At 45.9% G+C, this 25,817-nt stretch overlaps 1 protein-coding gene across 1 annotated transcript in view; it reads left to right on the top strand.

Annotated features, from left to right (window-relative positions):
- CCDC175 (coiled-coil domain containing 175) overlaps positions 1-25,817 on the top strand; it is an 814,258-nt gene that overhangs the window by 587,649 nt on the left and 200,792 nt on the right. The window contains exon 15 of the mRNA XM_069638898.1: positions 14,085-14,164. Within this exon, the coding sequence (XP_069494999.1) occupies positions 14,085-14,164 (80 nt within the window). The remainder of the gene's footprint in view (positions 1-14,084; positions 14,165-25,817) is intronic.

Below are 25,817 nucleotides of genomic sequence, written 5' to 3'. Positions count from 1 at the left end.
CGCATACCCAGTACGTGTCCATCAGGGCCGCTGTCCCTTTTCTCAGATCTGGGATGGTGAGGGTCTTGTTACAGTTCTTGTTTGTCCCCTTGGAGGTTTTCCCCTCTCCTTTAAAACATAGTCCATAGTCTCTTTCGTTCTGTAGTTTGAACGGTTTTTCAATGCTGGTTACCCAAGTTAGTTTTGAAATGTGTTCCTTCCATACTGGTGTGCATGTTTCTTCTATCCATCGCAATTTCTCTGGTGCCACACCTCTCAGTGCTTCAGCTTTACACATTACTTCTTCATCCTTCCACTTGTTGTCCGAAAAAAGTGTCCCTTGTATTACAAAAAATGGTTCCTCCAGACATACCACCCCTGCCGTCTTTGGATAGCAAGTTTTCTTGTTCTGCAGCATTCTAAAAGTGACTCCATGTGCCTGGAAGGTGTTCTTAATCCTGCATAACGTAAGATGAAGGAGACATTGGGCATCTATAATTGGCAACTCTTTGGGTAGCAATACTTTGGGTGTACCTGAAGCATGGGGAATGAGGGAGCAGACATAGCAGCTCTCGTTTGTTGTTTGTTTAGCTGTTGCACTCATATCCGCATACCATTTATTCGTCTGGTGGGGGTGTCGTGGGTCTTCCATTCTGTCTAATCCTAACCCATAGTACTCATCATACTTCCTCCTTTCCGCTCCCCTTTTTCTTCTGTTATTTCTTTTCCTAATGTAATTCCCGGCTTCAAGGGTGATGGACACAGTAGACCCCCCTTTCTCCTTCCCGCCCCCCTTCACCCAATCATCATATAATATTTCATGTGTTGCTTTCATTCTTCCATTTTCTTCCATTTTATTATTTGACAATGTGTCTATAGCTATGGGGGCAGGTTGGCTGGTAGGGGTGTTATACAACCAGGATATGGCGGAGGGGTTTCGGTCGTTTAGACTGTGAGCATTGTAATTAGATATCTTTGGCGGGGACACTGTGTTATTTTGCATTGCACCCTGTAGCTCTTCGTTTTTTTATCATGACAGCATTGGATGGCGTTGTATAATAACCCCATACAAGTTTCGTCCCGTCCCATACCAAGAAGTCACCTTCCTTAGTATTTACACTCGTGGTTGCATTACTTACAGTAGTGCTGTTAGTCCCTCCCCCCTCGTTTATCTCGATAGAGATGAACGCTATTAACCAGTATGTGACCAGGCCAAACATTAGTGTAAAAAACAATGTAATACACACTGATAGTCCACATTCATACGAATATCTGCATTTCTCAGTTAACCACTCTCTAACTCTAGTAAATGTATCCGTTGCAGGCTGCCCGTTAGATGCCATGGTAGTTCCTGTTCGAGATATAAAAGTGCATTAAGTGCATGAATGTAAACATTTTGTGGGCACTACCAGTGCCAGTTATATATTGACGGGGAATGGACGCGGGTAGGGTTGCAGGGAAGGGTATTCACAGACAAGAGCGTAAACACGTCATAATTTGATCACTTCATTAATTACATATAAGTCCACAAGATAAAAAGAAAAAAACGTTTTTTTTTTTTTTTTTTTGAGCCTAAAAAGAATGCAAGTACACTTATCAGTCATTTTCCCATTCAGGTCCATTACTGTCACACAAACACAAGGTCATATTCAGACATCCTGCTCAGCTGCATCGTTTGTTGTTGTCTGTGCCTCCTCATCTACCTCCTCCTGCACATTACTATATGCTTTTCGTACATCTGTCAAGTGTACCCAGTATTTTAGGCCCTTTACTTTTACTGCCGTGGGCATGCAGAACACTACCTCGTATGGGCCATGGAACCGTGGTGCATTCCATCGACGCACAAAACTCCTGACATAAATGAATTCGCCCGGCATCAGCTGTAGCTGTTGCTCAGGCTCCGTGACAGACCCTGTTATGTTTCCCTCCTCTCTCGTGAAGGGTGGAGAGAGCTGTTTTGATATTGCGCGCGCTGCCCTTGTCAATTTCTTCAAATAGTCTGTGAACTCTTCTCCCAATATCGCGGCGCTCCTGTGTGCATCTGAGTGTTCGCGCAGTGGAGAGTGTGCCGTGTACATTCGTCTCCCAGTCACGATCTCGTGCGGGGACAAATGGTGGTCTTTACTTGGCTGATTTCTGAGCTCAAATAGCGCAAGGGGCAGACAGTAAATCCAATTCTTTTTCAATGAAAAGCATAGTTTTGATAACCTGCCTTTTAACAGTCCGTTCATCTTTTCCACTACGCCATTACTTTAAGGATGATAAATCCAACACAATGTATGTTTTATTCCCAATAATGTAGTAACTTCCTTGAAAAGTTCATTAACAAAGTGAGTGCCATTATCTGAGCGAATAACGTCACAAATTCCCCAGCGCGGGAACACTTCCCTCACTAGGAACTTTGCAGCGCCTTTGGCATCAGGTCGTGCACATGGTCCTGCTTCTACCCACCTTGAGAATGGGCATACAACCACGATCATGTACCGTGCTCCATAACACCTTTCCCCCATGTCCGCGTAATCAATATGTAGCTCTCTGAATGGGCCAATGGGTTTTGGAATTGTTCCCCGGAGCGTGCGTAATGTCATTCCTGAATTGTATATTTGACATGTTGTGCATTCCATCGCTAATCGAGATATGTGCTCCTGGAGACAGGGCACGAACCATTCTTCCTGTATTTCTGCTGCGATGTGCTGTTTGGTATTGTGTGCAGGGAAGTGTAGTTGTTGAAACGCCATTTCCAATAACTTGATTGGCATTACCACTTTCCCTGAGTTGTTTTGCCGCCACAGTAAGTCTGTCGCCGTCTTGCTGCACCCTCGTTTTGTCCACATTAATTTTTCGTCTGCACTAGCTCCTTCCTGTAATTCTAGTATTTGTGATACAGGCATCATGTTGTACCCTTCTGGGAGCTCTTCGTTTGTCTTGTGCTGCAGCATATACTCACCTGCTTCATATTTCTGAAAATAGGAAGCCTCCTTGGCGGCAGCGTCCGCTGCCGCGTTTCCCAAGGACACAACATCTGTGTTGGATGTATGGGCTTGGCACTTGACTATTGCTACCGCAGTAGGGTTTTGTAGGGCCTCAATTAACTCTTTCAACAATTCTGCATGCTGTACTGGTGTGCCGTCTGCCCGTCGAAATCCCCTCCGCCCCCATCTCGCTAGACCTCCATGTACTGTCGTTGTCATGTAAGCTGAGTCTGTATATATTGTCACTGCGCAACCCTTTGCTGCATGTAGTGCTTCTATGAGCGCAATCAGTTCTGCTGCTTGTGCGGAGTAATGTGATGGGAGGCGGTACTGTACTAGTGTTTCATACTCACCGTCTTCTAACCTCACCACTGCCATACCAACATGTTTTTCTCCCGTGTCCACATCAATCGATGCAGACCCATCCACGAAGTACACTTCCCCCTCGCTCAGAGCGTTCTCACACACCACTGTGTCCTCCCCTCATTCTCCTGTGTAAGTTGCACAATCGTGGTCCTGCATGTCCTCTAGTGTGCATGCTTCTGTAAGGAATGTTGCGGGGTTCACTGTCTTGCATCTCACCACATGGATATTGGCGCTAGACAATATGATCTCATAGGCTGTTGCCCGCTGTGTCGTCAGTGTGCTTTTTGACCTCTCAAGTATTGCAAATAGTGAATGTTCCACAAACAATGTCACAGGGCATCCCATCACTATTGTGGCACTTTTCTCAATCGCGAACGCGGCTGCAGCGAGTGATTGCTCGCACGCGAAATGGCCTTGCATCACGGCATCTAAAGTACCACTATAGTAAGCCAAAGGCTTGTGACCTAGGGACGTCTTTTGTGTCAGAACAGCTGTCATGAGTGTTCCCTTGCAGTGTGAGAATAGGTAAAATTCGCGTCCATAATCAGGATTTGCTAGCACTGGAGCGCTTGAAATTAACTCTTTTAATGATTTGAATGACGCGCTCATTTCTTCTGACCATTCTATTTTTTTATTTTCCTGTTGTGCTTCTTTGAGTGCTTGTAGTAGGGGTCTCGTGTAGGCCGCATAGTCTAATATCCATGCTCGGCAATAGTTGCACATTCCCAAGAACTTCTGCATGTTTTTCACTGTTGTGGGTTCTCCTACTGATCTTATCGCTTCTACCCTGTCGGGGATTATTCTTTTTCCATCTTTTGATATCAGCTGTCCCAAGTATAAGACCTCTGTCAGGCAGTACTGTAGCTTTTCCTTGTCTACCTTGTACCCCTTATTGGCCAATAGAGTCAGGAGCGTTGTTGAATCCTTTCTACATGTTTCTTCGTCTTGTGCACACACTAGTAAATCGTCTACGTACTGAATGATCGTACTCTCAACTGATAGGTTTCCCAAGTCTTCATGCAATATGCGGTTGAATATGCTTGGGCTCTCACAGTATCCCTGCGGTAATCTGCAGTGTTCATATCTCTTTCCCCCTAGTGTGAATGCTGTTAGGTATCTACTATCTTCAGCCAGGGGGATTGAGAAAAATGCGTTTTTCAAGTCGACTACTGTGAAGTGTGATGCCGTTTTTGGGATGCTGCATAATATTGATGCAGGGTTCGGGACCAAAGGGAACTCTTACTGAATTACATCATTTAGGGGGCGTAAATCCTGTATCATTCTCCAAGACCCTCCCTTTGCTTTTTTGATTGGATAAATACATGTGTTACATGGGGAGTTTGAAGGCACTATTATCCCTTGTACTAGTAGTGCATCTATTGTCTCTTTTATCCCTTGTTCAGCTTCACGGGACAATGGATACTGTTTCACTCGGGGTAGAATTGCTCCTTGCTTTAGTCTTATTATCACAGGTTGTACTCCATGCAACAGCCCTACATCATGGGGGCCTGTTGTCCACAAATTATTTGGTACGAGTCTCATGTCATCATCAAAGAATGACGGCGGTGCTCCTACCACTGCCATCAGTTGAGTGGGGATTTCCCTAGCTTGAATCAAAATGTCACAGGGCATCACTATTTCCATTACAATTTCACCATCCCCCTCTGTATCTGAAAAGAGATCCTCATCTGTTAAGTCTCTTAGGGCGATGTTGGCATCCGTGCACAGTACTGTATGCCATTCACATCCTTCCATATCTATTCCAATCACTGCAATCCTTTTCGCTGATACCTGTACAGCGTGCAATTCTAATGATACCACTGACCCTGGTGCTGTGTCGGGGCACACTATGGGGCGGAAGAGGAACTCCGCTGGAATCCTCCAATCCATCTTCCTCAGCTCTGAAATTATGAGGGCCAATGTCTTTAGCCCTTCAATAAACATTTCCTCGTTTTCCGGCAAACCTCGTACTTCTTGTGTGGTCGTGTGGGCTTGTACTACCAACATTGCACGCAATGGGCATATTCCAGGTGTTGAACACACTATACCTCTCTCAGTGAATGATATGGTCATGTTGAGTTTACTCAGGAGATCCCTCCCTAATAAATTTATTGGTGAGTGTTCATAATACAGTAAGGGTGTCTTTACAGTCTTACCCCCCACTGTTACGTCCAATGCTTCTGTGTAAGGAACTTCAATTACAGCCCCAGAGAACCCCTGCGTCTCTAACTTCCGGTTAGATAACGGGAACCGGCCCTCCCTGATACATGATTTCTCCGCTCCCGAATCCACCATGAATATGAACTGCTTGTCTCCTATCTGCGCCCCTACCAATGGTTCCTCTGCTGCATCGTAGGTGGTAGATAGAACTGGACACGCAAGTGTTCTCTGTGGGCTGTCCTATGCGGGGTGTCTCATCGCACCCCCTTCATTAAAGACACTTCCTGAAACTACTAACACGCCGTTGTAAGGTGCTGGTGCGGGGGCCCCGTTTGCTGTTGTCGCAAAAGGGTTGCCTGGCGTGTACTGCATGTTGTCATTGTTTTGTGGGTGGTTCTGTGTTCTATACTGGTGCCCCTGTTGTTGCTCATTATTACCTTGGCCTGGGTTTCTCGGTTGTTGTTGTCCCATTGGAAGACCATATGGGCTCCCCGGGTGGGGATGGCCATACTGTTCTACCTCTTGGAACCCGTTGTTGGGTCTGGCTCTGCACTCCCTAGAGTAATGCCCCCATCTTCCGCAGTTCCAGCAACTCCCTTGTGCACCTCTAGGGCCCTGCCATCCATTTCCTCCCATTCCCCCGTACCCCGGTCCACCTCCTCTTCGGCCCCTGTACCCACCTCGTCCCCCTCGAGGGGTCCACTCTTGCCACTGCGGACCTCCGCCTTGCTCCTGCTCGTTCCACTGCCGCTGTCCTGCTCCAGCCCAATTAGTTGCCATCCTACCTTGTATTGCTACCAGCCCCTCCTCCTCCTCATCTGCCTCCCTGCTGTGGGGGAGTGCGGCTTCAGCCGCTGCGACCTTCACCAACTTTGTCTGCACTAGTTTTGCTTCGTCTGCCAATCTCTTCTGCGCCACCTCCTTCTCCCTTTCCTTTATTCGCTTACAATGGTGTACTATTATGCTCTGAATCTCAGGCCATCCCTTCGCTTCAATACCTGCTATCTTGTCGAGCGCCTTTTGCACTTCCTTTGGGAGCCCTCTTTTTATAATGAAGTAAAATAAAGATGTCGATTGATACCAGGGCGTGCCCGTTTCTGCTCTCCACATCTCTTGGACCCGAAAAATGTAATCCATAGCCTCCTCCCCGTCATTCATTGTACACTGCATTACTGACTGTAAGTCTGGCGTATCTGGAAACGTTTCTCGCAAGGCATCCCACACCCTTGCACGCACTGTGTTAAAGGAGGCCCCGTCATGGCGGTCGCAGTCTAATGTTACTCCTGGGAAACCGGCCTTGACCCATACTCTATCAGCCTGATCCCCCACTGCTGATACAAGCAAGCTCTTCACATCTCCTATTGCTAGGGGTACCCCAGCAGTGTGTTTCTCAAAGGCGTATATCCACTTACTTGCCCCTCCCGATAACGGGGGCAATAGCTTTAATAAATTGGCTTTATCCATCTGAGCCCATGGGATATAATTCGGCCTCCCTCCTCCCCTATGTATCAATGGGAGCTGTAGCCTTCCTTTTGTCGTTGCATCTACACCCGTTTTGGCTGCTGAGGTTCCCAGTGATGCCATTTTCCCCACCCTGTTCGTTAATCGCCCCGTCCACTCATCATCCAGTGTTCTCATTGAACATGTACCATCCACCCCTTCACTTCCCCCTCCCATTACCATGCTCAACCTGCCGCTTTCTTCTAAATCGTCCCTTATATCACATAGTAGTTCCTCTCTGTCCCCTATAGGCCTTTATTCATTATCAATACCTCCCTCTCATGTCCCTACTTCGATTATTCGTGTCGGTTCTTCCTCAATTCTGAACAGTATCTCACCTTTTTTCCACCTGTCTTCAAGTGTTCTATTCTCACTCGGCGCTCTAGACGTGCGCCCTGATCTTGCTGCATTAAGTGCTGTTTGTTCACATATGTCTTTTATCCTTGCGAGCTCATCTTTCGCTATTGAGAGTCTTGATTGTAAATCATCTGTTAGCTTTTATATGTCCACCCTTTGTGTACATGCCTGGGCTCGCTCCCTTGTACTTTCATATGGCGGGGTGCCGTTGGCCGGTGGGGTGTAGTAGTTGTCAGGGGAGGGACATAAGTGGGGTCACTGTACCCTTCTGCGGGCACAGGCTTGTTTAATATCGGGTACAATCTTATTACCTCTATTTGTGGCTCTACATTTGACGATTCTTTAGCATCTTTCTGTATCATCAGTGGATTGTCAGTGGTGGATGGTAGGTCAGGATTTGATGCTGGTGCTTTAGGCGGTGGTATCTCTTCAAATAACCTCCAGAGATCTAATATTTCCCTCCTATTGTGCAACTGCTTCCCCTTGTATTTCAAACAAATGCATGTGGCCACCATATCCAGAACACTTTTATCAAATGACCCCCCCTCGGGCCATATCTGGGGTAACCCCTCTCCTTTCATCTCTGTTATCCATTGGTCATGATATTTCTTAATTCGCTCCGCGTACCCTGGTAGGTTCTTACAGATATGTGATAAGGGTGTTTCGGCCCCCATCTTTGTGTTTTCCTAGTACTTGTGTGTCTCTGTGTGTCCACAATTACAATGTAAACCTATTACCAATATGGGTTTCGTCTTCTACTTCACATTCAATAATGGGCTCCTTTGTGCTCTTCCCCCTGCCTGCGCAATACAAAACTGGCTGTACACAGTCTCTATTCTATTCTCTTTGGGGGGGGGGGGCACATACAAGAGCAAACCATCAGTGATTTTGACAATATTAACCCGGAAATCAAAAAGGTACACACTCACTTCACCTTGTCATTTTTGTCTTCAAGAAGCTTTATCCGGCCACACTTACCATGACCATTCAATTACTATACATTTATAACCATTTTACACACCCACAGCACCAAATTGTCTTCTGACGCATACGAGGTGCACACACCTCTCTGTAACACTCTATTCACAATTCAAGCTGCCCTCCCTTTCCTCCCTAGCCGGCTGTCCCTGTCCGTCTTATTCAGATATATGGATGCGCATATATATATATATATATTGGTCTGCTCTTCCCTCTTCTAGTAGGACTCTCTCTCTCTTACTTTTCTTCCTAACGTTTTGTACTGATCTCACTTTTATTTTCCCCCCAACCCTAAAGAAAAGAATAGAAAGAAGAAATAGCAGTCACTAATATATTCTCCGTGTCCCCCTTTGCCAGACACTTTTATCTTATTATCCACTTCTTCATATATTCCCAGTACTAGTCAAGATAGCACTATGCGGCGCCGCCTTCCACCCCCTTTCGGAGCTAGGTTCCCGTCACTTTTATCTCTTATTCACCTCTTAATCCTAATGGCCATATGCAAAGAAAAAGCAAAGAAAGTTTAGGATGATCCTTAGTAGATCTGCGTACCCCCCCCCTTTTCTACCCCTCTTCGTTCTCTGTCCTAAATTTCTTCCTCCACTCCCTTTACGATCGCTCGCACTCAATACTCACGTGCCCGTCTTGAACCGATAGTCTCCGAAACTGAGTCCGTCCAGGCAGTGTTGCCGCCCGCTCAACAGTCAGCCCCGGCTCCGGAGAGCGGTACTCAAAGGGGATTTTTCAACCGGGATCCCGTACCCTCTCTCTATTGAGTGCGCACTTCTTAGTGTACCGGTCGCCGTTGGCGGGCAGCCTCCCGGAGCCGGCGCACCGTGTGTATCCCTTTTCGACCGGAGATTCTCGTGCCAAAAGGGGACGGTAATGTTAGGTCGGGAAAAAATAATAATAATAATAATCACGCTTTCGGGGGTCACCACTGAAGGCAAGCGTCCCCAGCCAGCACGATCCTCCCCGCAAGGAGAGACAATGACGGACTCTCCCAAGTCGGGAATAAAGCCAAGACAGAGTGCGGGTGAGCTTAAATGGGAGTTTATCAATCAGAATAGGGCATGCAAAGAACTCTGCAAACTCCGAGAGCGCTCTGTCTGACAATAGTAAAGACAGGCGTATATATTTACAAAAAACGTCATCAGTACCTACATACTATAAGGGGCACAAGTTCAATGGGATTGGGTGGTGATGACTAACTATAGGTGCTGCTGCGATGTGGTTGGCCTTGGCTGGAGGACGTCACTGGTCAGCCTCGTGGTTTGGGCTGGGCCTGGCAGGTCAGCTGAGTTCATCCGGGCGGTGTTGTTGTGCCATTGTGGCCAGTGTCAGAGATGAATGTCTTTTCCTGACTTATTTGCCCTATGCCATGCACACCGCAGTCATTCAGTCATTGCAATGTTATCTTCTTTAGTAAATCTATCAATAGGTTATTCTACAGGTTAATGCAACACAGGAGGAATGCACCTTGTGAGGGGTTTGATGGTGATTTATCCGTGCACGGTTACCAGTGTCCTGTTTGACCGGTACCATAGGTCGTGGGGCTAAGTCTCCGGGCATGGGACGGGCCGTACATGACTTTCTGTCTCGTTAGAAGTTATTATGAATGGGCTGTTGTGTGTTGCCACAGTATTGGGTGTCTTCGTTGCACCGGGTCATAAGTCTGAGGTGTTCCGGGGGGTTGTGGGGTTTACGAGGGGGCGCCTTGGATTTGTGTATTCAAGCGGAGGTTTACTGCTGGGCTGTAAATAATGCAGGTGGCAGGCCGTGGCCTTGGGTGCTGTAGAGGGGGGGGGGGGGCTACAAGTCTTTGAAGCGGCTCCAGCCTAGTTGGGGGAGGTGGAGCAGCGTGGCGCAGGCCTTAGCTCTCTTATTTGGCAGATTTAGCAGGGGGGGGGGAAATGGCCTTGCACATATTCACATAGGTATTTTTCTCGTGTGTTGCCGACTTTTGGTGAGAACATCATAAACATTTGAACATTCTTATAATACTCATTTGGATCACTTGAAAACATACATTTCAACTCACTACATGTCTCTCAAATATAGCCAGTCTGAGCACCTTACTAGTACATTATGTTTTAACAACTACAGCATTTAGTAATATGCATATATGTTTGCATTACGTGAGGTAGTAGTGTGGTTGGTGGAGCATAGAGAACGAGACCCGCCATTGTACGCGGCGGTAATGGCATATAAGGGCTGTAGATATGTACACATGACTGGCGCATTTGCCCGCGTCTTTTCACACGAGCCTTATGTATAGATACATTCGTCCTCCCCTGCACTCTAGCAGCATTAGTACAGTTATGGCGCGGGACTGCGGGGTGTACGATTTTCAATGATACATATAGAGAATAATCCCCCGGAATGCTTTTTATCATTTGCACACCCCTGCAGGGGTGTGGGTCCTTCATTGCTGGTGTCATGTGAACATGCGTTTCTTACACTAATTACACAATTTTACAGGTTTCTTTAGTAGAAGTAGTTTTATGGAAAGGATACACGTATTACAAGTAGTTTTGACATTCGTATTTGGGTATTTTTCTGCTTTCATCGGATGACCATTCTACAGTTCTCCCCATCACCCAGGCCTCGCTCACCGGGTCATGCTGGGAGCAGTGATACACTGTGGACGATGAAATGTTACAGTGTTAGTATCTTATGCTAGCTCATGTCCGTCTTGTTCGTGGGAACGGGCTCACAGCGGATCTGCCAGGGAGCTGCGGCCACAGGGATAATTGAAACTCTCCGAGGGTGGGGGCCGCGCTACAGTGCGCTGAGCTCACACCATCTTTGATAGACAAAATGGTTTCTGGGCCTAGCTAAATTCAATACGTGTGGGCAATGTCTTCAGCAGGTGAACCCTCCACCACCTGGGCCCGGGTGGTCTGAGGGGACGCCCAATGAGTCATGGCCCTCACCTTGGGAGGGGATGTAGGCAAGGGGGGGGTCTTTTGGACCACTCCTCCCCTACACTGTCTCGGAGAAGGGCCCACTGATTTCTTCAGCAGACCTAGTGGATAACCCCAGAGACAGGCCGTATCTCTTTAAAAAAATTAAGCCCACTAAGAAAAAGAAGAAGGGACGAAGTAAGGAATCCTCGTCAAGTCAGGAAGAATCAGGCAAGGAACGTGAATTCCTATCCGATTGGAGGGAAGATCCCTATAGGTTGGGACATTCTTGTTAGGCTAGGGAAAGATAGTCGTTTATCTTACCCGTTTTCATTTAATTAATGGCAAACATTGAGAAAACTATACCTTTGTGTCTGTCTCGCATTTCGGACTCCTCACACATGATTCAAGATAAACCATTTACAATTGGACATTTTCAATGTTTCTGTTTTGAGGGAAGAAAAAGGAGATTAAAGGCCCAGTCATTTTTATGAGCAAAAAAAACATGCACTATCTGGGGATTTGCTTAGCCTCATGGCTGGACCATCTCTAAGAAGCCAACTACCCAAGCCTTATTATAATTACAGTTAATAAAAAGAATATTTTAAATAGCTCTAAACCTTCCAGTGAGATCCCTCACCCAAAGGCAACTATCAAGGAATGGGAGGCCATGATCCTGAAATATATATATGGGCTGGTAGAGGCACCCTGTGTCAAGAGGTAGATATGGTTTGCATTGACAGGAACTTGTCTTTCTCCAACCTACATCTATATTACCAAATGGATCAAACTAGGCTTGTTGCAGAAAGTGTGCATGAATGGTCAGAGAAATATTGCTTGTTTATCAAACAATCGGTTGCTCGGATGTTTATATGGATTTAGCCTGTTATTTTCAGGGAAGAGGCATTGGTCATCCACTTGCTTTTGGCAGTGAAATTGGTTATTCTCTCCTGCAGGAAAGCGCTCCCTCCATTGCTTTATGGTTTGATAAAGTATGGCATATTCTAGCAAAAGAAAGACTCACATCATATATTACACGCACAGAAAAGAGATCCATGAAAATCTAGGAGCCATTTTTATTGTATATGAAAGAAGAGCACAAAAGTCTTACCTGCCCGGTATAAGCATGTGCCTATTAATTTGTTTGACTTGTCAGGTTTTGGGTGTTGTCCGCTTCCCAAACAAGGCAAAAAGAAAATTCTTTCTAGCTGATAGGATACAAACTAGGTAGGAGAATGGTGTGCTCAGAATGATTGACCAGAAATTCATTGAAGAAAGGGGATTAGGCGTTTTACTGGGATATCTTTTGAAATCCCAAAATCGGTTATGGGGGCACAGCTTCATGAAACCGCACTTACATTTGTACGCCACCTTAGAAGTTCTTGGACCCAGGGTAGGAATTGAAAGAGCAAGTAGATTATGTTGGCCGTGCGAAATTAGAGACAATTAATCCCTTAAAAATGTGCTTCTACATTCTCTATGCCTATTGCAGATAAGAGACAGCTTTAGACAGGACCTGTGAGGAAGGGCTGGAGATATATTTTGGGCTAGGATTTTATCTGGTATTACGTTATCACTTCCATTGGTTGCTACTCGATTTATACACATGATTTTTAAGGATAAGCAATTAAATGTCAATGAGTTGCGAAAGATGTACATGAATTGTACATATTGAATTGATGTAAAAAATGAACTAAATGTTCTTTTGTTCTTATCTTGCATTTAGGAAATGTAATATGTAACATCTTGAACTTCGTTTTATAATAATTTCTATGGGGATAACATTTGTGTAAGGTTTTCCTTGTGAAAACCAATTCGCAATAAATAAATACATTAATAAAAATTGTTGCTCTTAGCCGTGCAAATGTAATAACTGTTCTCTAGGATAATATACTGTGTCCATGAGGGAGATGGGGCAGGTGGTAAATGAGCATAAAACACGATTGCATTATGTTTCTCTTTGGGTGTCCAAAATCTCAATAAAGCTTTTGAAAGAAAGACAACTTTGAGTAGCATGTTTAAGAGAGGCAGTATATTGACTAAACTGGAGAGTATTAGGGTGGGTCGCTTCCCATCTTGCACCTTGACGCTGCCATAGCAAGCCTAAATATGCCCTTCAGCCAGTTAGAAGCATCTACAGGCCTGTGCATTATAATGATGTCTCTAGAACAAGCACAATTATTCAATGACTAACTAATTCTATTTACACTCACACAGACATGGAAATTGAGATTCAATGGAAGTTTTATTGACTAGCATGATGGCCCTTTGCTGTCCCTTCTAATTGATGGGAGTGGAAAATATACCAAGCTTAGTGTAAGAAGACTGAAATTGGTTGCTGCGACGGCTCAACCTTGGAAAAGAGTAAATCCTTTGCCCTCTTTAACCGAGCACCTTGGGGCTGCAAAGATCTCCTTTCATTTAGAGTAGAATTCAAGTTAGAGGTTAAAAGGACTCTAAATTAGAAAATAAGAATTATAATTCTGTGGAGCATTTGGTGAAGCAAATTGCGAAAAGTTCAAAACGGGTCATTGCGACTACCACATCCTGGAAAACATTAATCTATTTGCCATGTACCACGGAAAGAGACCCAGTCCCAGTTTTCTGTCCATATTTGTAGTTACTTTATTGTGGGTTGGCCTCTTTCTGGTCCTTCTTTCCACCTCTTTTTCTTTTTTCCCCTTTGTTCCTTTTAATTCAGTGACTGGATGATTTAAATTGTATGTGTATGTTTTATGCTTTTCCTTGTATGTGCTAGGCGTGCATACAACATTCCTATCATGCCCAAAATTCCCAAACTGCAAATGCATACAGCATTCATTCCCTAGAATATATTTCAGTGTAATGTCTTTTTGTTTCTTTATAGATCTTAAGAATAAAAAGAAAATACTTGAAGACACTATTAAACTGAAGAACCATGAAATACATTTATTTTCAAAGATTAAGGTAACGCCAAAATATTTTCCCAACATTTTTCAAACTTGACATATCTCTGCTTCTATCGACTATTAAACTGGTACAGGGACATTGAGGCATGTAATAACCATCATTCTCATGTGCCTTGGTATATACCTGCTTTAACACAGTAGATCTTCTCAGCTTTGCCTATGCTTTCACACCATTATTAGATGTCTGTGTGGGTCCTGGGAATTTTCATCAAGTCCTTTGCCAACTTTGTATCTAACACTTCTGTCAGATATCGTTTATTATATTTTCATGTTTAGAAAATAATCTTTGTTTTTGTTCTGAGGCCATACCCCATGTAGGTTGACTTTAATGTCCCACTGTTGTGCAAACAGGCCTCCTGTTAAAGGAGCCTTGCAGAATCCTCCATCACCAACACTGATTTCTGGTCCAATGGTACCCTGTTCTATCCTGGGTGTAAGGGACCAGATGTCCCACGCCGTAATACTGATAAAGAAACAGTGGATCAGCTCGCAACGTTTGTAATTGTGAGACAACAAAAAAAAAGACCAGGAAGGGGGGAAATGTTACAATGTACCTGACCTGATCCATTTACTTAAAGAAAATGAAATGAGCATAGTGCTCCTGGGGTGACATCAATGCCAGCTGTTCAGCCCTGTTGTGATGATACCATCTCTATTTCCAGGGTGAGCTTGTGCAAATGTTCAAGTATGAACCCTCCTTTAAGTTCACAAAGCACTAGCTCAGTCCATCTTGGGACACCTTTGGTGAATCAAGAAGTGGTATGTACAATATCCACATCCAATAGTTTTCTTCCTTTGAACAGAGCGGAGGAAAGTGTGGTTTAGCTGGGATTAACAGCGACAACATCACTAACGCAAGTGCAAGCACTGCATTTAATACAAAAGAAGGGGCAGCACTCACTCGAGACGTACGGTTTCACTAACACTACATTTCCCCTAAACCCAGCTTTGTTATGTACAGATCCATGCATAATGCGACTAATGAGTACAAATGGCACATTATGTTGGAGGATATGGCCCTATTAAAGAACATGATATCTTCCCTAATTGTAGAAATTAGAGACTTACAAAAATATGAGGCTTCCTGACATACATAGTACCACTACAAAAGTCCCAGTACCCTATCCATCGGCATCTTGGGTAGATGGCGGGTAATGTACTAGCATTTCTAAGAGCCTCATCACGAGCTGGGCGGTAGCACTTAAATGCGGCGGTAATGTGATTACCGCCGCATTTAAGGGTTAGCCCAATCACGAGTTGGAGTTTTACCTCCAGCTTTTTGCTGGAGTCAAAAATCTCCACTTTCCGTCCGCTTTCGGCGCTATTAGCGCAGCGCTAATTGCACCGACGCTAATAGCGCTGAAAAACCCCACTGAGTTCAATGGACCCAATGGGGATTTACCACCTTACTGCTACTCGTGATCTGTGAAGGCAAGCGTCCCCAACCAGCACGATCCTCCCCGCAATGAGAGACAATGAAGGACTCTCCCAAGATGGGAATAAGGCCAAGACAGAGTGCGGGTGAGAGTAAATGGGAGTTTATCAATCAGAATAGGGCATGCAAAGAACTCTGCAACCTCCGAGAGCGCTCTGCCTGACAATAGCAAAGACAGGCGTATATATTTACAAAAAACGTCATAAGAACCTACACACTATAGGGGGCACAAGTTTAATGGGATTGGGTGGCGACGACTAACTATAGGTGCTGCTGCGGCGTGGTTGGTCTTGGCTGGAAGACGTCACTGGTCAGCCTCGTGGGTTGGGCTTGGCCTGGCAGGTCGGCTTGAGTTCATCCGGGCGGTGTTGGTGTGCCAATGCGGCCTGTGGCAGAGATGAATGCCTTTCCTGACTTATTTGCCCTCGGCCATGCACACCGCAGTCATTCGGTCATTACAGTGTTATTCTCTTTAGTAAATCTTCCAATAGGTTATTTTACAGGTTAATGCAACACAGGAGGAATGTACCTTGTGAGGGGTCTGGAGGTAATACGTCAGGACATGGTTACCAGTGTCCTGTTGACCGGGCCATAGGTCGAGGGGCTATGCTTCAGAGCCTGGGACGGGCGGTACAAGTCTTTCTGCCTTGTTAGAAGTTGTTATGGATGTTCCTCTGTGTGTTGTCAACGTGTTGGGTGTCCTGATTGCACAGGGCCATAAGTCTAAGATGGTCCGGTAGGTTGTGGGGTTTACAAGGGGGCGCGTGTGTTCAGGCAGAGGTTTACTGCTGAGCTGTAAATAATGCAGGTGGCGGGCCGCGGCCTTGGGTGCTACAGAGGGGATTACAACTCTTTGAAGCGGCTCCAGTCTGGTTGGGGGAGGTAAAGCAGTGCGGCGCGGTCTTTGTTCTCATGCCTTGGCAGTCTTCGCAGGGTGGGAGGGGGAATGGCCTTGCCCGTATTTCACAAAGGTATCTCCCTCGTGTGGTGCCGGTTTTGGGTAACGACATCACAAACATTTGAACACTCTATAATACTCATTCAAATTAATACAAAACATGCATTTAAACTTTGCTGGATACGTTTCGATTATATCCAGTCTGAGCACCTTATTCATACATTATGTTTTAACAACTACAGTACTTGGTTATATATGTATATATATATATTTGCAGTAAGTGAGGTAGAATTAGAATTGGTGGAGTACACAGAAAATAACCCGCCACTGTTCGTGACGGTGGTGGCACCTGTGGGGCCTAGACATGCACACATGACAAACGCCTTCTCGTGCATCCTTCACATAAGCCCTCTGTATGGTTACATTCATCTTCTTGTGTCCTCTAGCAGCATTAGTTCAGTTATGGCGCAAGCCCATAGAGTGTAAGTTTCCCAGTGATACACGTGACAAATAGATCCCTGGTGCGTTCCTTTGTTTTTAGCACCTAACTGCAATGGTGTGGGCTCGCCATCGCTTATATCATGGAAGCATGCTTTCTTAGGTTTATACATTTTACAGGCTTTTGTAATATACAGGGTTTTTGTGGAAGAAAGCATACTTTGCGAGTGGTCTTGACATTAATATATAAAGACTGTCTGCCATCTGATGACCGTTTTACTGTTCTTTTCATTTCCCAGGCCTGCTGGCCGGGTCATGCTGGGAGTGATGATACACTGCGGGAGGTGAACTGATACAATGTTAGTGTATTACGCTAGCTCATGTCCGTCTTGTTCGTGGGAACGTGCTCGCAGCGGATCTGCCAGGGTGCTGCGGCGACAGGGATGACTGAGATTCTCCAAGGGTGGGGGCCGCGCTACAGTGCGCCAAGCTCACACCATCTTTACCAAATAAAATGGTTTCTGGGCCTAGCGAAATTTTAATACATGTGGGCAGTCAATATGTGTTGGGCAATCAATACGTGTGGGCAATGTCTCCAGCGGGTGAACCCTCCACCACCTGGGCCCGGGTGGCATGAGGGGACGCCCAATGAGCCATTGCCCTCACCTGGGGAGAAAACGCAGGCGAGGGGGGTCTCTTGGACCAATCCTCCCCTACATTTCCCCCCTTTCGTTACTTAAGTAACGAATTCTTTAAATCCTCTATCCTTCTACATTCTGCTTCGTCCATCACTGCCTCATCCCATGCAGGAGTTCCTTTGATGGGCATCCATGCTCTGCACACCCCCCTTAAGCTCTCACCTCTCCTGGCGTATTCATCTGGAGTACACGTTAGGTATATGCATCCACCGTCTCCTTCTAAATCTACCCAAACTTCCTCGTACCATTCTAGTATACGGGGCTCTTTGATGGTGGTGTGCCATAACTTATCTACAATATCCTTATCGTGGTATATAGGCACCAGTTGGTACCTGGGTGTGTTATCTATCCCTGTTTGTACTTGTGCTTCTTGCATCGTTTTCATTGTACCTTGTGAGTTGCCCACTGTCACCATCATCATTGCACCATTTGGTACTGCATTAGCACAAACTCGAAGACCCACCTGGCACAGGCAAAAAATTAAAAGGAGGAACACCACAGCTGGCATCAAAAATTTCAGTTATTCCAAGCCATGAGGGGACCCAGGAGAAGATGTTATCGAACCAGGTACTGTTTTCGGCTCCACCTTCCATTTTCATTTTTTCTCCTAGGTTGTGGACTGCTTCAATCACATGGGATAGGGAGCCGTTCTCTGCGTCTTCGGAAGGTACGAAAGTGCAACAGGCACTTCCTATTTTTCGGCAAACACCGCCGTCAACAGGTCCAGGACATACCTGTTTTGCATGGTCATCAGTCGTAAAGCTCTTAGTTCCACTTTTATTATATTGAACCCTTCTTCAGTGTCGTTTGCCAGCTGAATCAATTCCCAGCGGGTTATCTGGAGCCATTTTGCGTTTGCCCTTGCTTGGACACTTGAGATGAGGGAGGCAAAGAATGTTTCTGCTGAGCTGAATAATCGATATCTGTCTGGGATCTGAGCCAATAGTTCTGATGATGCCTTTGAGATATAATTTGATGCGCGTCTGTTACGGGTCAGCACCTCTCCCTTGCTTCCGGAAGCCAGGACATACATTTGTGATTCTGCAGTTGGTTGAGCCACACTTTGCTGCATGCGTTCCTGTGTCCTTTTGCTCCCATCGATGTGGCTTTCGGGTATCACCATTAGGGCTGAGTGCAGAATGGCCATTGAGCAGCTGCCACTCCATGACGGGGGGAGGTGTAGGTATGCCTGGTTGCCGCATACCCAGTACGTGTCCATAAGGGCCGCAGTCCCTTTTCTTAGATCTGGGATGGTGAGGGTCTTGTTACAGCTCTTGTTTGTTCCCATGGAGGTTCTTCCTTCTCCTTTAAAATATAGTTCATAGTCCATTTCGCTCTGTAGTTTGAAAGGTTTTTCGATTGCAGTTACCCAAGTTAGTTTTGAAATGTGTTCCTTCCATACTGGTGTACATGTTTCTTCTATCCACTGCAATTTCTCCGGTGCCACACCTCTCAGTGCTTCCGCTTTGCACACTACTTCTTCATCCTTCCGCTTGTTATCAGAAAAAAGTGTCCCTTCAATTACAAAAAATGGTTCTTTCAGACATACCACCCCTGCCGGTTTCGGGTAGCACGTTTTCTCGTTCTGCAGCATTTGAAAAGTCACTTTATGTGCCTGGAAGGTGTTCTTAATTCTGCATAACGTGAGATGAAGGAGACATTGGGCATCTATAATTGGCAACTCTTTGGGTAACAGTACTTTGGGTGTACCTGATGCGTGAGGGATGAGGGAACAAACATAACAGCTCTCGTTTGTTGTTTGTTTAGCTGTGGCACTCATATCTGCATACCACTTATTTGTTTGGTGGGGGTGTCGTGGGTCCTCCATCTTATCTAGACCTAGCCCATAGTACTCATCATACTTCCTCCTCCCTGCTTCCCTCTTCCGTCTGTTGTTCTTGTTCCTCATGTACTTCCCAACTCCCTGGGCAAGGGACAAACTAGACCCCCCTTTCTCATTCCCGCCCCCCTTGGCCCATGCATCATATAATATTTCGTGTATTGCTAGCAGCTTTTCCTCTTCCTTCTTGACGTTATCTGGCAGGTAGTTGTTTAGTATGGGGGCAGGCTGGCTGGTGGGGGTGTTATACAACCACGATATGGCAGACGGGTTTCGGTCATTTAAACTGTGGGCATTGTAATTAGATACCCCTGGTGGAGACACTGTGTTGTTCTGCATTCCACCTTGTGGCTTCTTTCTTTGTACGATGACAGCACTGGATGGTGTGGTATGATACCCCCATACAAGTTTAGTTCCGTCCCATTTCAAAAAATCACCTTCCCTTGTATTGGCCCATGTAGTTATATTGGGCCCAGTAGTGCTGTTAATCCCTCCCCCCTCGTTCATCTCGATAGAGATGAACGCTACAAACCAATATGTAACCAGACCAAACATTAGCATAAAAAACAATGTGATGCATACAGATAATCCACACTCATACGAATATCTACATCTTTCATGTACTAATTCTCTCATTCTACTAATTCTATCCGTTGCAGGCTGCCCGTTAGATGCCATGGAAGCTCCTGTTTGAGATATAAAAGTGCATTAAGTACATGCATGTTAACGTTTTGCTAGCACCATCAGTGCCAATATATATATTTGACGGGAAATGGAGGCGGTTGGGGATGTGGGGAGGGGTATTCACAGACAAGGGTATATACAGTCCATAATTGGTCATTTCATTAAGTATATACAAATCAACAAGATGTAAAGAGAAGACTTCACACATTTTTTTTTTTGATAGTATCCTTATCAGTTATTCTCCCATTCAAATCTAGTACCAATATACACACACAAGTTCATATTCAGTCATTCTGTTCAGTTGCATCGTTTGCTGTTGTCTGTGCCTCCTCATCTACCTCCTCTTGTACATTGCTATATGCTTTACGTACATCGGTCAAGTGTACCCAGTACCTCAAGCCCTTCACCTTCACTGCCGTGGGCGTGCAAAATATTACTTCATATGGGCCATGGAATCGTGGTGCGTTCCACCGACGCACAAAGCTTCTGACATAAATTGAGTCGCCTGGCATCAGCTGTAGCTGTTGCTCTGGCTCCGTGACGGACTCTGTGACGTTACCCTCTTCTCTAGTGAAGGGTGGGGACAGTTGCTTTGATATCACGCGCGCTGCCCTTGTCAATTTCCTTAAATAATCTGTGAACTCATCTCCCAATATCGCGGCGCTTCTGTGAGCATCTGAGTGTTCGCGCAGTGGAGAGTGTGCTGTGTTCATTCGTCTCCCAGTCACTATTTCGTGCGGGGACAAATGGTGGTCTTTGCTTGGCTGATTTCTCAATTCAAATAGCGCAAGGGGTAGACAGTAAATCCAATTCTTCTTTAATGAAAAGCACAGTTTTGATAACCTGCCCTTTAACAGTCCGTTCATCTTTTCCACTACGCCATTACTTTGAGGATGATAAATTGAACATAATTTATGTTTTATTCCCAATAATGTAGTGACTTCCTTGAAAAGCTCATTTACAAAATGGCTGCCGTTGTCTGAGCGAATCACGTCACAAATTCCCCAGCGCGGGAACACTTCCCTTACTAGGAACTTGGCGGTGCTTTTGGCATCAGGTTGCGCACAGGGTCCTGCTTCCACCCACCTTGAAAATGGGCACACAACCACGATCATGTACCGCGCGCCATTACACCTTTCCCCCATGTCTGCATAATCTATATGCAGCTCTCTGAATGGGCCAATGGGTTTAGGAATTGTTCCCCGGAGAGTACGTAATGTCATTCCTGAATTGTATATTTGGCATGTTGTACATTCCATTGCCAACCGAGACACATGCTCTTGGAGACAGGGCACGAAACATTCTTCCTGTATTTCTGCTGCGATGTGCTGCTTGGTGTTATGTGCAGGGAAGTGTAACTGTTGAAATGCAATTTCTAGTAACTGTATTGGCATTACCACTTTGCCTGAGTTATTTTGCCGCCACAGCAGGTCTGTTCCCGACTTGCTGCACCCCCTTTTTGTCCACATCAATTTTTCCTCTGCACTAGCTCCTTCCTGCAATTCTAGTATTTGTGATATGGGCATCATGTTGTATCCTTCTGGGGGCTCTTCGTTTCTTTTGTGCTTAAGTATGTACTCACCTGTGTCATATTTCTGAAAATAGGAAGCCTCCTTGGCGGCAGCGTCCGCTGCCGCGTTCCCCAAAGACACAACATCTGTGTTGGATGTATGTGCTTGGCACTTTACTATTGCTACTGCAGTAGGGTTTTGTAGGGCCTCAATTAGCTCTTTCAACAATTCTGCATGCTGTACTGGCGTTCCGTCTGCCCGTCTAAATCCCCTACGCCCCCATCTTGCTAGCCCTCCATGTACTGTCGTCGTCATGTAGGCTGAGTCTGTGTATATTGTCACTGCACAACCCTTTGCTGCATGCAGTGCTTCTATGAGCGCAATCAGCTCTGCTGCCTGTGCGGAGTAATGTGATGGGAGGCGGTATTGTACTAGTGTTTCATACTCACTATCTTCTAACCTAACTACTGCCATGCCAACGTGTTTTTCTCCCGTGTCCACGTCGATTGATGCAGACCCATCCACAAAGTACACTTCCCCCTCGCTTAGAGCGTTCTCACACACCACTGTGTCCTCCCCTCTTTCTCCTGTGTAAGTTGCGCAATCGTGGTTCTGCATGTCTTCCAGTGTGCACGCTTTTGTAATGAATGTGGCGGGGTTCACTGTCTTGCATCTCACTATATTGATATTGGCACTGGACAATATAATCTCGTAGGCGGTCGCCCGCTGTGTGGTCAGTGTGCTTTTTGATCTCTCAAGTATTGCAAATAATGAGTGTTCCACAAACAATGTCACAGGGCAACCCATTACTATTGTGGCACTTTTCTCAATCGCGAACGCGGCTGCAGCGAGTGATTGCTCGCACGCGAAATGGCCCTGCATCACGGCATCTAAAGTACCACTATAGTAAGCCAATGGCTTGTGTCCTAAGGATGTTTTTTGTGTCAGTACTGCGGTCATGAGTGTTTCCTTGCAGTGTGAGAATAGGTAAAATTTGCGTCCATAATCGGGGTTTGCTAGTACTGGAGCGCTTGAAATTAGCGCTTTCAATGATTGAAATGATTCGCTCATTTCTTCTGACCATTGTATTTTTTCATTCTCCTGTTGTGCTTCCTTGAGTGCTTGTAGGAGGGGCCTCGTGTATGCTGCATAATCTAATATCCATGCTCGGCAATAGTTGCACATCCCCAGGAATTTCTGCATATCTTTCACTGTTGTGGGTGCTCCTACTGATCTTATTGCTTCTACCCTGTCGGGAATTATTCTCTTTCCATCCTTTGATATGAGCTGTCCCAGGTATAAGACCTCAGTCAGGCAGTACTGTAGCTTCTCCTTGTCTACCTTGTATCCCTTGTTGGCCAGTAAAGTTAGGAGCGTTGTTGAATCTTTTCTACATATTGCTTCATCTTGTGCACACACTAATAGATCGTCTACATACTGAATAATCGTGCAATATGCGGTTGAATATGCTCGGGCTCTCACAGTATCCCTGTGGTAATCTGCAGTGTTCATATCTCTTGCCCCCCAGTGTGAAGGCGGTAAGGTATCTACTCTCTTCAGCTAGGGGTATTGAGAAAAATGCGTTTTTCAAGTCTACTACTGTGAAATGTGATGCCGCTTTTGGGATGCTGCATAGTTGTAACGCTCACCTGATTCCCGTAGAGGCGCCGATCTTGACTGGGCGTATACCGTATCTTCAAAGGTGATGTGTAACACACGGCTGGCTCTTTGGGCTGGACCTCTGTGCACTGTATGTCTGGTTTGAAGGGTAAGATGTCTGCAGATAGAAAATGTGGGATTAATGAACTGGGTTATTGAATGTCTCTCTCTTCTTCCCTTTCTCTTCTCCTGTAGAACCCCAAAGGTTAACGCTCTCACCTTAGGTAAGTGAACGCCGTGCTCTCCATCTGCCTCGAGGCAGGGTGCTGTAACCAGTTTCTTCACTGGATAAGGGGAGCAGGCCTCTTGACTTCAGAGGACTGCTGTCCGTCGTTTACTGCACGAACGGTAAGTTTCGAGTAATTCTAATGTCTTTAAAGTCTTTAGTAATGATGTCTCTTGTTTTGCAGGGTTCCGGCGATGGCGGATGGCGGGCTGAAGTGAGTTGAAGATGGAGCCCGTGTGATGAATAGAAGCGCCTGGAAGCACGTAAGTAAGCGCTTGTTGCCTGCTTCACGATGCGCTCTAACTGTCTTTTTATTTTGCAGGTACAAGTTCGGGGCGGCTGCAGGGTGCCGGAATACCCACTGGGTTAGATGTGGAAAGGAGTAATGGCACGTGAGTATTAAAGTTCCCCAATGTCTTTAAACGCACCTTGTTTTGTCTTTCAGATGCGGGATGCAGCGCCGAAGGCCTCCGGAGCGTGCGAAGAGTTGGTAAGCTTTTGTCTTTCAGATGCCGGAATGCAGTGTGAAGACCTCCGGAGCGCACGAAGAGTAGGTAAGCCTTTGTCTTTCAGATGCCGGAATGCAGCGCGAGGCGTTGGTGACAGCCGATGGACCAGGTAAGTGAAGAGCTGTCACTGAAGACCGTAATGCTAACCTGTTCTTTCTTGTCTTTATAGGTGTTGCTGAAGACTGGATTCAGAATGGTAAGCCTTTTTCCTTAGGCCCAGGATCAGATGCAGAAGACACGATGAGCGTTCTGCTGCTGAGCATGCAGAATAACGCAAAGCAAGATTCATCCATCGGGTGTGGTTTAAATAGCCTCCTGTAGTGCTTAGGTGTCTCCTTCCACAGCCACGCCTAAGAAAAGAGTTCCTGCTTTCCAGAAGAGTTCCAGTGTTCTGAATCTAGGGAGTGGCTCCTGCCCCACCCAACAGCAAAAGTAGTTCCAAACAGAAGAGGATCAGAGACTCAACTGGCAGGCAAGTAAGCAGCATGGTCTGCTGCAGGTAAGTCCACCCAAGCATTATGAGCCCGGCGCTTCCAGCGCTGGGACTGGGCATATTTATGAGCCTGGTGCCACTGGCGCCAGGACTGGGTCCAAAAGGTCCCAATTGGGACTGGTTGGCACTCGGAACCTGGGTTATGGATCTGCTTCCAAGGGAGTTGGGAAAACCCTGACCTTTTGGAAGCAGAGATCATGACAGTACCCCCCCTCAAGGCCCCTCCCAAACCGGGCTTCTCCAGGGGTTTTGGCTTGTCAGGAAATGTTCGGTGAAATCTTTTGATTAGGCGAGGAGCGTGGACATATTCAGCAGGTTCCCAGGATCTCTCTTGGGGGCCGTAGCCTTTCCAGTCAATTAGGTAGAATAATTTAGATTTGGAGATCTTGGAGTCCAGAATGCTTTTGACTTCAAACTCGAGTTCTCCATCAACTAGGATAGGTTTTGGAGATTTGGTTAGTCGGGTTTGAGGTTGCACGGGTTTTAATAGAGAGACGTGGAAGACCGGATGTATCTTCATGTGCGGGGGTAAGTCCAACTTGACTGCTACTGGGTTTACTATGGTAGTGATGGAATAGGGACCAAGGTATCTTGGGTTGAATGTGCGTGGCCCTTTTAGAGGTAGATATTTGGTGGATAACCAGACTTGATCCCCTACTTGATATTGAGGGGCTTCCTTCCGATGTTGATCTGCTCCTTTCTTGTATTGTTCTTTAGCCCTTTGAAGGTGAGAAACAGCTTCCTTAAAGGCTTGGGTGATTGTAGAATGCAGGTAGTCTACTGCTGGTGTTTCAAGATCTTGGAGGGGATCCAACTCTGAGGTTCGAGGGTGACTGCCGTACAAAAGAAAAAACGGGGTTTTCCCAGTTCCCGAATGGACAGAGTTATTGTAGGCATATTCGGCTATCCAAAGGATGTCTTTCCAAGTTTTTTCAGTTTGTTGCAGCATGCAGCGTAAATACTGTTCCAGAGTTTGATTGGTCCTCTCGGTTTGTCCGTCGGTCTGAGGGTGGTGACTGGTCGATAGTCTCACATCAATTTGAGCCGACCGACAGCAACTTCGCCAAAAATGAGAAATAAATTGACTACCTCGATCCGAAATTAGAACTGAAGGAAAACCGTGCAGTCGGACGATGTTTTCGAGAAATTCTCGGGCCAGAGTTGCTGCTGTTGGCAAGCCTTTGAGCGGAATGAAATGCGCCATCTTGGAGAATAAGTCCACGATTACTAGAATCGTATTGTATCCGGAGCATGGAGGTA

Source organism: Ambystoma mexicanum, chromosome 14 (genome assembly GCF_040938575.1).
Source record: "Ambystoma mexicanum isolate Mex_15411 chromosome 14, UKY_AmexF1_1, whole genome shotgun sequence".
NCBI lineage: Eukaryota > Metazoa > Chordata > Amphibia > Caudata > Ambystomatidae > Ambystoma > Ambystoma mexicanum.
This window is presented reverse-complemented; position numbering and strand designations above follow the sequence as displayed.